We start from the raw sequence: 13152 nt of genomic DNA, 5'->3' as shown, positions 1-13152 counted from the left end.
CATGATCCACCCACCTCAGCCTCCCAAAGTTCTGGGATTACAGACGTGAGCCACTATGCCCAGCCATTTTTTATACTTTTCAGAATACAGGCATACCTCCTCATTTTATTGTGGTTCACAGATAGTGCTTTTTTATTATTATTATTAAACAAATGAAAGCTGCAGCAGCCCTGCATCAAGCAAGGCTATCAGCACCATTTTCACACAGCATGTGCTCACTGTGTCTCTGCGTCAGCATTTTTTAGCAATAAAAAATGGTTAAGGTGTGTACATATTTTTGGACGTAATGCTATTGCGTACCTACTAGTATAAACATAACCTTCTGCATAGTGTAAACACAACTTTCATATGTACTGGGAGACCAAATGATTTGTGTGACTCACTTTATTTCTATATTCACTTTATTGCAATGGTCTGGAACCAAACCCACAGTATCTCTGAGGTATATCTGTACTTAAATATATTCGAAATTTGAATTCAAATTTTAAAATTTCAAAACCCCTAACAATAGGAAAGCCTTTTATAAAACCTTCCATCAACAAATGCGTTCGTAGGCTACTGTGGGGTAGCCAACAAATTTGAGGTAAATTTTTTTAGTTATCCAATGGCTACTTTTGTATCATTAATCATTCCATTTGCAGATCCCAAGTGTCCTTCAAGATATCACTGTACTCATGAAGCTGGTGTACATAGTGTTGGGCTAACTTGGATTCATAAACTTCACAAATTTCTTGGATCAGGTGAGTTTACTAACTCTCTGCACTTTTAATAGATTTCAGAGGAAAAATAGATTTAATAAATTTCAGAAAAGTAGTTTGGAATAGAAAAATGATAGAGAAAATCAGTGAAACCGAAAGGTTCTTTGAAAAGATCGACATTTGACAAGCCTTTAGCTAGACTAACTATAATCAGGAATAAAAGCAGGGACATTAATATTGAACTTACAGAAATAAAAGATTATAAGGGAATATTATGAACAAAATGTATGCCATTACATAATCTAGATGGAATGGACAAATTTCAAGAAAGAAAATACCAAAACTGACTCAATCAGGGTCTGGAAGAATTTGCTTTAAAAAAAAAAAAAGGAGGCCGGGCGCGGTGGCTCAAGCCTGTAATCCCAGCACTTTGGGAGGCCGAGACGGGCGGATCACGAGGTCAGGAGATCGAGACCATCCTGGCTAACCCGGTGAAACCCCGTCTCTACTAAGAAATACAAAAACTAGCCGGGCGAGGTGGCAGCGCCTGTAGTCCCAGCTACTCGGGAGGCTGAGGCCGGAGAATGGCGGGAACCCGGGAGGCGGAGCTTCCAGTGAGCTGAGATCCGGCCACTGCACTCCAGCCTGGGCGACAGCGGGAGACTCCGTCTCAAAAAAAAAAAAAAAAAAAAGGCCGGACGCGGTGGCTCACGCCTGTAATCCCAGCACTTTGGGAGGCCAAGGTGGGCCAATCACAAGGTCAGGAGATCGAGACCATCCTGGCTAACACGGTGTCTAGGTGGGAGTGCAGTGGTGCAGTCATAGGTTGCTGCAGTCTCGAACTCCTGGGCTCAAGCAATGCTCCTGCCTCAGCCCCCAAAGTATCTGGGACTAAAAGAGTAAGCCACCATGCCTGGCTAATTTTTGTGTCTTTTGTAGAGATGGGGTTTCACCATGTTGCCCAGGCTGGTCTCAAACTCATGGGCTCAAATGATCCACCTGCCTCAGCCTCCCAAAGTACTAGGATTACAGGTGTGATCCACCACACCCGGCCATCAAAATTTAAAACTTTTTTTCCTTCAAGGATACTATTAGAAAAGGGAAAACAGCCCACAAAATGGGAGAAAATATTTGTGTGATAATGGACTCGTATGGAGAACAATATAAAGAACCCTTAGCATTCAATACAGTTGGGCAAATAGCATATCTGTAAAAAGATATACAACATCATTAGTCATTATGGAAATAAGATACCACAAAACCACAATGAGGTATCATGTCATATCTACTAGTATAGCTAAAATGAAAAAGATGGACATTAACACGTGTTGAGGATGTAGAAAAAAATGAGGACCTTTATACAGTGCTTATAGAAATGTAAAATGGTACAGTCACTTTGGAAAACAATCTGGCAGTTCCTCAAATGATTGTTCATTTACCACATACCTGATAGTTCCAGTCCTGAGTATATTTCCAAGAGAAATGAAGACCTGTATCCACACAAATACTGGTACATGAGTGTTCATAGCAGCATTATTCATCATAGCCCAAAAGCCACATACCCAAGTGTCCATAAGCTGATGAATGGATAGATAAAATGTGGTGTGTCTATACAACAGAATATTATTCAACAATAAAAAGGAATGAAGTACTGATACATGCTACAATATGGATGAACTGTGAACAGATGCTAAGTGAAAGAAGCCAGTCACAAACAACTGTATGGCTGTTTATATGAGATGTCCAGAATAGACAGATCTACAGAGACAGAAAGTAGATTAGTTGCCTAGGTCTGGAAAGTTTGGTAGAAACTGAGGAGTGATTGCTAATGGTTATGTGGATTTCTTTTGGGAAAATGAAAATATTCCAAATTGTTATGATACGTATACAATTTTTTTGTTTGTTTTTTGTTTTTTCTTTTGAGAAGGAGTTTCGCCGGGCGCAGTGGCTCAAGCCTGTAATCCCAGCACTTTGGGAGGCCGAGGCGGGCGGATCACGAGGTCAGGAGATCGAGACCATCCTGGCTAACACGGTGAAACCCCGTCTCTACTAAGAAATACAAAAAACTAGCCGGGCGAGGTGGCGGGCGCCTGTATTCCCAGCTACTCGGAGGCTGAGGCAGGAGAATGGCGTAAACCCGGGAGGCGGAGCTTGCAGGAGCTGAGATCCGGCCACTGCACTCCAGCCTGGGTGACAGAGCAAGGCTCCGTCTCAAAAAAAAAAAAAAAAAAAAAAAAGGAGTTTCACTCTTTTTGCCCAGGGTGTGGTGCAAGAGTGCACTCTCGGCTCACCGCAACCTCCGCCTCCTGGGTTGAAGCGATTCTCCTGCCTCAGCCTCCCAAGTAGCTGGGACTACAGGTGCCCGCCATGTCCAGCTAATTTTTTGTGTTTTTGGTAGAGACAGTGTCTCGCCATGTTGGCCAGGCTGGTCTTGAACTCCTGACCTCAGGTGATCCATGCACCTCGGCCTCCCAAAGTGCTGGGGATTACAGGCATGAGCCACTGCACCCAGCCAGGCATACAGTTCTTACACTAGAAACTTACTGAATTGTATACTTCAATGGGTATACTTTAAATGGATGACTTGTATGGTACTGTGAATTACATTTCAAAAAGCTGTTACAGGCCAGGTGTGGTGGCTCATACCTGTAATCCCAGCACTTTGGGAGGCTGAGGCAGGTAGATCATCTGAGTTCAAGAGTTCGAGACCAGTCTGGCCAACATGGTGAAACCCTGTCTACTACTTAAACCCGGGCGTGGTGGCATCCACCTGTAGTCCCAGCTACTCAGGAGGCTGAGGCAGGAGAATCACTTGAACCCAGAAGGCAGAGGTTGCATTGAGCAGAGATTGGGCCGCTGCACTCCAGCCTGGGCAACAGAGGGAGATTCCATTAAAAAAAAGAAAAAAAAAACCTGTTACAGATTGAGTAACCCTACTCTGAAAATTTGAAATCCAAAACTCTTTTTTCCATCCTTGAACCTGAGTGAGCTACAAAAGTTTTTGAGTGCTGTCATGACACTCAACAGAAATGCTCATTGGAGCATTTAGGATTTTAGATTTTCAGGTAAGAGATGTTCAACTACTAAGTATAATGCACATATTCCAAAATAAAAAATATATATATATGAAATCTGAAACACTTCTGATCCCAAGCATTTTGGATAAAGGGTACTCAACCTGTATGGAAATAAAATCAGTGTGGGTAAGGAACAGCCTGGAAGAGAATGATCTCACTCTTCTTAGTGAAACATTTTTGCATTTAGAGACATTACCAAGGAAAATCCTACTTTGCTTCTTGGGGCGGAAATCTAGACCCCCTGGGAAAGCACATGCCTGTGTCAGAAAAGCATAGTATTTGAGAAGCAGTGTTTCCAGACAAGAACTTAATTGCATTTAACCCAATATCATGAGCGTTTTAATTTGAGACTTGTCTAAGCGTCATTTCATCCATATAATGTCTTCTGTGGTAGATGAAGAAGATAAGGATAGTTTACAGGAACTCTCTACAGAACAGAAATGCTTTGTTGAACACATCCTTTGTACGAAGCCATTGCCCTGCAGGTAAGGATTCTCCCTCCCTTGTATATCAGAAAACAATTGTTCATTTCGGCAGTTCAGCTACGTGCGTATCCATTACACTCACGTCCACAGTATTCACTGCTGAACCATTGAAAGTTGCAGACATGATACTTCTCCCCTAAGAGTGTCCTGCTCATCAGAAGCTTTCTCCTGCTCCAGGGCCACTCCACATACTGTTTCCTGACTGGAAGGTCCTGCCCCAGCCCCAGCCCCAGCTTGCTGTCGTGTCTTGGCTAACTCGTACCCTTCTTTCTCATCTGAATGTCACTTCTTCACAGAGAACACCCTTGACTGCCCAGCCTAACTTAGGGCTCTCCTATTCTCTTATCCCTTGTAGCACGTATTATACTATTTATATTTGCATTTCTTTTTTTTTTTTTTTTTTTTGAGACAGAGTCTCGCTCTCTCGTCCAGGCTGGAGTGCGGTGGCCGGATCTCACCTCACTGCAAGCTCCGCCTCCCAGGTTCACGCCATTCTCCTGCCTCAGCCTCCCGAGTAGCTGGGACTACAGGCGCCCGCCACCTTGCCCGGCTAGTTTTTTGTATTTTTTAGTAGAGACGGGGTTTCACCATGTTAGCCAGGATGGTCTCGATCTCCTGACCTCGTGATCCGCCCGCCTCGGCCTCCCAAAGTGCTGGGATTACAGGCGTGAGCCACCGCGCCCGGCTATATTTGCATTTTTTTAATGCTTGTCACCACTACTGGGATGTATATGTTTCATGAGAGCAGAGTCTGCCTGCCCTTCACTGCATTGCTGTGTTTATTTGATGAGGTTGCCTGTGTCTCCTCTTTGAAACACACTCTTCTTGGCATCCTTGACGTCTGTCCCTCCAGGTTCTCCTTCAGTCCCTCCAGCAGTCCTTTTCTCAAGTTTCCTTCTTAGGCTGGTTCCTCTGCCTCGACTTACTGCTTACAAGTGATGCTCACAACTCTTTCCTCAGGTCTTCTCTATTCTTTCTAGGTCCTTTCCTGAGTACCTTTTGCCATAATCATGGCTTCAGTGCTGACAGTTTCCACATCCATATCGCCCCAGCCCAGACCACTCTGAACTCCAGATTCACATATCCAGATGCCTACTGGGCTCCTCCACTCAGATATCCTATAGGAACATAAAACTCCAGATGTCCCCTTAACTCATCTTCTGTCTCCCCAAAAGTCTCTCTCCTACGTCCCATTTTTCGGAAGGGTGCCATATCAGCCCAGTTATCCCCAGTAGAAACCTGGAAGGAATTCTAGATACCTCCCTTTATTCTGTTCATCAATTACTGGATGTCTTCTAAGCATTCAGACACAAACATGAGACAAATAGCATACACTAAGAAATAGACATAGTCTAGGTTTGGCAATACAGAGGACCACAGGGAAAACGCTTGGTGGGGCACAAGAAGGATAGCAAACTGTACCAGCTTGAAAAGTGAACAGTGAAGCCAGGCACGGTGGCTTGCGCCTATAATCCCAGCACTTTGGGAGGCCGAAGCAGGTGGATCACAAGGTCAGGAGTTCAAGATGGCCAAGATGGTGAAACCCAGTCTCTACTAAAAACTACACAAATTAGCTGGGCACGGTGGCAGGTGCCTGCAATCGCAGCTACTCTGAAGGCTGAGGCAGGAGAATTGCTTGAACCCGGGCAGCAGAGGTTGCAGTGAGCCGAGATCACACCACTGCATTCCAGTCTGGGTGACAGAATGAGACTCCATCTCAAAAAAAAAAAAAAAAAGTGAACAGGGAAAATAATAAAATCCCATGTAGGCTGGGCGTGGTAGCTTACACCTATAATCCCAGCACTTTGGTGGGGTGAGACAGGAGGATCACTTGAGGCCAGGAGTTTGAGACCAGCCTGGGCAACATAGCGAGACCCTTTCTTTGCAAAAAATTTTAAAATTAGCCAGGTGAGGCCAGGCGCGGTGGCTCAAGCCTGTAATCCCAGCACTTTGGGAGGCCGAGGCAGGCAAATCACTAGGTCAGGAGTTCGAGACCAGCCTGGTCAACATGTTGAAACCCCATCTCTACTAAAAATACAAACAAAAAAAATTAGCTGGGTGTAGTGACGGGCGCCTGTAATCCCAGCTACTCAGGAGGCTGAGGCAGGAGAATCACTTGAACCTGGGAGGTGGAGGTTGCAGTGAGCCAAGATTGCACCACTGCACTCCAACCTGGGCAACAGAGTGAGACTACATCTCAAACAAACAAACAAAAAAAATTAGCCAGTGTGGTAGCATGTACCTGTGGTCCCAGCTACTCAGGAGGCTGAGGTGGAAGGATTGTTTGAGCCCATGAGGTCAAGGCTGCAGTGAGTTGTGATCGCACCACTGCACTCCAGCCTTGGGCAACAGAGTGAGACCCTGTCTCCAAAAAACCCCAAAATCCTATTTATATCAATTTCAGAAACAGGTAAAATTAAACATTCCTGCCTAGGAATGAATACATAGGAAAACTGTAAAGCAAAGCAAAGACGCGGTATTATGAATGTCAGAGTAGTAGCTACTTCTCTGGGGAGTGAAAGGCTATGACCAGGGAAAGTCACATGGGAGCCCTGAAGCCCCCTGCAGTGTCCTGATTCTTGACCTGGATACTGATTACATAGTATATAGCCCAGTAATGTGTAGATTTCACACTGATAACAAAAAGTAAAAGTTTACAACCTTCTAGATGCCAAAAAAGTAAATGGGAGCTATGGAAGGGGAACTAGTGTGTCGACTGCTGGTTCTAAAGGGATGGAGAGAAAGAATCAGTTAAGGGGAACTGGACATTGTATTGAAATGGGAGTATTTGAAATGGAAGAGACATGAGTTTGCAAGCTGAGGGGAAGTAGATAATAGGGAGATTCTGAAACGACACAGTTAATGGTACAATTTTCAGAAGGTGTGAGCGGAGGCGGCATCCGCATTCAGGGGCAGTTGCGTGTTGTAGGCATGCAGGTGGGATGGGCGTAGGAGCCGCTAGGAGAGCATGTTGGCAGATTGACAGTTCCCATCTGAGGTCTCAGTTTCCAGTGTCTTCACTGAAGTGGGAAGGAAGATTGAGAGAGAGATGCAGGCTGTGCATGCTAAATGATTTCCTGTGACATTGACGTCAGGCCTCATTGAGACAGACTCGGCAGCTCTGTTCATTCAACAGTTTGTAAGCACTTAATTTGTTAGAAGTGGGCTAGATAGCTGGGGCTTATGTGCAAGTTGGAGAGACAGACAGATCTTCAGTGTAACGTGTAACTTTTGAGATTACAGTCAGCACCACTCTACAGTTAGGGATTCCTGAGTGACTTAGTGACATGGGCTCTAGACTTTAGTGTAGGGCTGTATGAAAGGTTTCCAGGCCACCACTTTTGAGGTTATGATACTGACAGGATGTCCCAGGCAACTGTCAGTCCAGGCCTGAGAAGGCCATGACCTGTCATGTCTTTGTTCTTGGTTCCATTGCATTTGCTGCTTTGTAACTTAACTATGACTGTGTTTTTCCAGGCATCCGGCTCCAATTCGAGGATTTTGGATTGTCCCTGACATTCTGGGCCCCACGATGCTCTGCGTCACCAGTACCTATGAATGCCTCGTCAGGCCTTTACTGTATGTCCATTTTCTATTCTCCGCACAGCTCTCACTAATTCTGCAGTTGAGAAAATGCACTCAGTAACCAACTTGAAGCTATACAAAAGTGTGGTTTATGCTTTGGCTTCTGACTTGAGGGTTGGAAGGATAGATATTTCTGTTCCTGCCATCTCTGTAAGGTTTCATTTTAGGCATGGTTTCTGGTATCCCCTGCACCTCGCTGAGAGTCAGGAGCTTTTCTTCAGAGTGTGGGGAAAAAATACTAAAATTGAATACCAAATTCCATTATCAATATGAGTAATAATTCTCAAGCTGTGACCATGTGCCAAGCTCAGAAGTAAGCCATGTGCCTGTACTGCCTCCTGGAATCATCAGGGCAGCCCTGTAAGGACACTTCTGTCATTTCCATTTTATAAGAGTAGAAGCAGGGATCAAGAGGTTAGTAAATGCTAAAATCACAGGTAACAAAATAGAGTTGGGATACAGATGCAGATCTCATTGACTCAGAAGTCCATACTCATACTCTTTAATTTCTCCATCTCTGCCAGCCTGAGGGACATTGTAGAATATGTAAACTGGAATACAGCTGAACTCAGGCTGGGTGCAGTTGTGGTTCACACCTGTAATCCCAATGCTTTGAGAGGCCCTGAGTTCGAGACCAACCTGGGCAAAATAGTGAGACCCCCATCTCTACAAAAAACAAAAAAATTAGCCAGGCATGGTGGTGCACACCTGTAGTCCTAGCTACTCAGGTGAGAGGATTGCTTAAGCCCGGGAGTTTTAGGCTGCAGTGAACCATGATCATGCCACTGCACTCCAGCCTGGGTGAGAGCAAGACCCTGTGTCTTTAAAAAAAAAAAAAAAAAAAAAGCTGAACTCTTAGTCCTTCTCCTTTAAGGAAGTCAGACAAGTAAGCTATAATCACTGTCTTCCTTGTCCAACAGCCTTGGAAGATCATTCTGAGTTATATAAATGCAGGAATATGAGTACCAAAAACAAAAGTCACTGGAGCTTCAAACACTAGACACCACCCCCACCCCTAAACACCCACAGTACATTTAGTAAAATAAAACCTAGTCACTCTGGCTTACTTCAGAATAAATATAAATCCCAAAGAGAAAAAATAAACATTAATTGTCTGGATACTTTTTTTTTTTTTTTTGAGATGGAGTCTTGCTCTGTTGCCCAAGCTGAAGTACAGTGGCATGATCTCAGCTCACTGCAACCTGTGCCTCCCGGGTTCAAGCGATTCTCCTGCCTCAGCCTCCCTAGTAGCTGGGATTACAGGCGCACACCACACCCAGCTAATTTTTATATTTTTAGTAGAGATGAGGGTTTGCCGTGTTGGCCAGGCTGGTCTTGAACTCCTGACCTCGGGTGATCCACCCACCTTGGCCTCTCGAAGTGCTGGAATTACAGGTGTGAGCCACTGCGCCCAGCCAATTATCTGGATACTTTCAGATCATATTTCTGCTAGCTCCCTGAAATACAAGTTGTCTATAAAGTAATGCTATTTGACGAACTTTCACTTTTTTTTTCTTTTTTTTTTTTGAGACAGGTTCTCACCCTGTCACCCAGGCTAGAGTGCAGTGATGTGTTCTCAGCTCACTGCAACCTCCGCCTCCTGGGTTCAAGCGATTCTCATGCCTCAGCCACCCAAGTAGCTGAGATTACAGATGTGTGCCACCACGCCCAGCTAATTTTTATATTTTTAGTAGAGACAGGGTTTTACCACGTTGGCCAGGTTGGTCTCGAATGCCTGACCTCAAGTGGTCCACCTGCCTCAGCCTCCCAAAATGCTGGGATTACAGGTGTGAGCCACCACGTCCAACCAAACATTCACATTAGAATTGTTGCCTTCAGAGTAAATCAGTTGCCATGCTGCTAAAGTTTGTGAGATCTTTTAAGCTCTTTCTGAAGTTTGAGTATTTGCACTTGAGTGAATAGTTTTTAGAAATCAAATTATATAGAACCAATGTGGTATACACAGCAGTTTCCTGGCTTAATACTGGTTTTGATCAACTCTAAACCTAACAAGTAATTTATGTTTGTGGCTCTGGCTTATAAACTGGCTCTCAAGTCCTTTGCCAAGAATGCATGCTAGGTGTTTGTGCTGCCTTAATCTTTTAGAAAAGAACCAGAAATGGCAGTCAGAAATGCTTTGACCAATTAGGGGCATTGGAAGAATAAGGGTGTAGCTTCCCAAAGTGACCTTTTCTAGGTGGCAAACATGCATTCTTGCACTTTTACAAAAGTAACAGCTTATTTTCTATTCTGAAAGTTCTGATTCGTGTGGTTTCTGCTTTCCTGTAATACAGCAAATCGCTCTGTGGTAGAATTCAGTTTACTTCTCTGTTTTGCAGAAGTACAGTCCATCCAGCGTCTCCTCCCCTTCTTTGTGCTCGAGAAGATGTTGAAGTGGCAGAGTCTCCCCTCCGTGTTCTGGCTGAAACCCCAGATTCCTTTGAAAAGCATATTAGAAGCATTTTGCAACGTAGTGTTGCCAATCCAGCCTTTTTGAAGTATGCAACCTTGGGCATAGCAGTTTTATGAATGGGTTCTCTTCTGTCTTCATAATTACTGTGCATCCTTTCTGTCCTCATCTGTTTCATACGCTTTTTACTGTGATGGATTTGGAAGAAACTGGATATATTTAATCAGCTAGTGAATGGGGAACAGGGGGGAAGTGGCACCTGAGAATGATAAACAGGAAGTGTTTAAAAAGAAGTTAGGCTGGGCCAGGCACGGTGGCTCACGCCTGTAATCCCAGCACTTTGGGAGGCCAAGATGGGCGGATCACGAGGTTAGGAGATCGAGACCATCCTGGCTAACACAGCAAAACCCCATCTCTACTAAAAATACAAAAAAAATTTAGCTGGGTGTGGTGGCATGCGCCTGTAGTCCCAGCTACTTGGGAGGCTGAGGCAGGAGAATAACTTGAACCTGGGAGGCAGAGGTTGCAGTGAGCCGAGATCACACCACTGCACTCCAGCCTAGGCGACAGAGCAAGACTTTGTCTCAAAAGAAGTTAGGCCGGGCACGGTGGCTCACAGCTGTAATCCCAGCACTTTGGGAGGCCGAGGCAGGCAGATCACCTGAGGTCAGGAGTTGAAGACCAGCCTGGCCAACACGGTGAAACCCCATCTCTACTAAAAATGCAATAATTAGCCAGGTGGGGTGGTGGACACCTGTAATCCCAGCTACTCGGGAGGCTGAGGCAGGAGAATTGCTTGAACCTGGGAGGCGGAGGTTGCAGGGAGCCGAGATAGCACCACTGCACTCCAGCCTGGGTGACAGAGCGAGACTCCATTTCAAAGAAAGAAATTAAAAATATAAAAAGTTTACAAAGCACCTGTGACTTGAGTCTATTTTCAGTTGTTTTACTCAGCTAAGGAAAATAAAGGTAGAAACTTTGTTTTTAAGAGCTTCTGAAAAGGACCTAGCCCCTCCTCCTGAAGAATGCCTTCAGCTCCTCAGCAGAGCCACCCAGGTGTTCAGAGAGCAGTACATTCTCAAACAGGACTTGGCCAAGGAGGAGATTCAGCGGAGGTATGATGTCCTGTGCTCACAAACCATCGATCCCTGGCTGGTAGCTGATGCTGTGTTATAGCCTAGACCTGGCTTCTGAGTAAACTCTATTCCTTTTTGTTCTTGAAGGGTCAAATTATTATGTGACCAAAAAAAGAAACAACTAGAAGATCTCAATTATTGTCGAGAGGAGAGGTAAGTGTCAAAAACAAGAAGAAAACAAGAGGTCAGTAGGACTGGAACCATATTCTTACCCTAAGATGCTGAGCCACATTAATTGGTTTCAACATCAAGGTGTGGACCTCAAGAGTCTCTTGTTTCTTATATCATTAGGAAAAGTCTGCGGGAAATGGCTGAGCGTTTAGCTGACAAATATGAGGAAGCTAAAGAAAAACAAGAGGATATCATGAACAGGTCAGTGGGCTGTATAACATTTAGTTACCTACTCGGGTACTAACAGTGATATTTAAGAAAATGGGCATTGGCAGGTGCTTACATACCTACAAAATTGAACTGATCCTCCTACCTCTCCTCTGAAGAATATGTTGGGGAAAACATGAGGCTCTCCCCTAACACTTCTTATGGGGCCTACTTCAGAGACACCAGATTCATGAATTATGAGCTTGTGATTATGTTTCTCCTAATTAGCAGAGACCTTAACTTGAGATGTTTGCTTGCCTTTTCTAAAGGATGAAAAAAGTACTTCACAGTTTTCACTCTGAGCTCCCAGTTCTCTCTGATAGTGAGCGAGACATGAAGAAAGAATTACAGCTGATACCTGATCAACTTCGACATTTGGGCAATGCCATCAAACAGGTAGGAATAGATCCAAACTAGCTAAATTTGGTAATTTTTCTTAAAGCACTTATTCTACAGAAAATTTTACAAAAATGTAAAAAAAACAAATTCAAATAGATAAAATGTGTGGCAAACCACTGCCAAAATATCTATTTTGATACTTAAGGTTACTATGAAAAAGGACTATCAGCAGCGAAAGATGGAGAAGGTGTTGAGTCTTCAAAAACCCACCATTACTCTCAGTGCCTACCAGCGGAAGTGCATTCAGTCCATCCTGAAGGAGGAGTAAGTAAATACTTCCAGTCAGCTATTACTGCGAGATAGGTTTTCCTTTACAGTATGCCACAGTCAACCTGTCTTAATAGAAACCTGGATCTTGGTATTTGCATGTCAAGTAATTACTGGGACGAGAGCCACATGATACATAGGGGCTTAAGAAATGACTATGGTGGGAGGATTGAAAGTGATGACCTTCTAGTAACATGATTTTGTTGTGTGGCCAAAAGTATTTTACAGTAATTATGTTCAAAAGTATTTCCAGTACTTGCACCATTTGCCACCTTAAATGAACAGTGAACACTATTGCTATCCATCTGAAACCTTCAGCTGTTAATTTTAGCAAAGCAGTTCTTAGATATTTCAACATTACCAGTTTGAATTCTTAAGAATCCATATAAATGGTTTATTATATTTCCAAAAGTGAGTGACTTTACAATTTTACAGGGGTGAACACATAAGGGAAATGGTGAAGCAAATCAATGATATCCGCAATCATGTAAACTTCTGACACCACCAGGAGCTGACTCACACCTGAAGTGAACACCACTGAAGGCTTAAACCCATATTGTAAAACAGGTAGCATTATCTAATTTATAAAAAGGCATTTTGGATGACCTTTGGTGTGGTTGTTCATCTTTTTAAATATTTTGTTTTATAATTATTGAATAAATGTTTTTATTTAAAATTTGGATTGTGCTTTATAACTCAAGCCTACAGTTGTGTTCA

The 13152-nt window shown here is 43.8% G+C and overlaps 1 protein-coding gene across 3 annotated transcripts in view; it reads left to right on the top strand.

The window, feature by feature from the left end:
* Positions 1–13117, top strand: part of NUP88 (nucleoporin 88) — a 34391-nt gene extending 21274 nt beyond the window's left edge. The window contains exons 8-17 of one of the 3 annotated variants that reach the window (XM_025361894.1): positions 642–740; positions 4170–4260; positions 7738–7839; positions 10185–10343; positions 11245–11370; positions 11479–11544; positions 11683–11763; positions 12039–12165; positions 12314–12432; positions 12871–13117. In XM_025361894.1, the coding sequence (XP_025217679.1) occupies positions 642–740; positions 4170–4260; positions 7738–7839; positions 10185–10343; positions 11245–11370; positions 11479–11544; positions 11683–11763; positions 12039–12165; positions 12314–12432; positions 12871–12934 (1034 nt within the window). In that variant the 3' untranslated portion in view covers positions 12935–13117. Of the gene's footprint in view, positions 1–641; positions 741–4169; positions 4261–7737; positions 7840–10184; positions 10344–11196; positions 11371–11478; positions 11545–11682; positions 11764–12038; positions 12166–12313; positions 12433–12870 lie in introns of all 3 variants that reach the window. The other 2 variants (XM_025361893.1, XM_025361895.1) reach the window with 2 other exon arrangements.
* Positions 13118–13152: the final 35 nt, after the last annotated feature.

Source organism: Theropithecus gelada, chromosome 16, assembly GCF_003255815.1.
Source record: "Theropithecus gelada isolate Dixy chromosome 16, Tgel_1.0, whole genome shotgun sequence".
In the NCBI taxonomy this organism is placed as follows: domain Eukaryota; kingdom Metazoa; phylum Chordata; class Mammalia; order Primates; family Cercopithecidae; genus Theropithecus; species Theropithecus gelada.
This window is presented reverse-complemented; position numbering and strand designations above follow the sequence as displayed.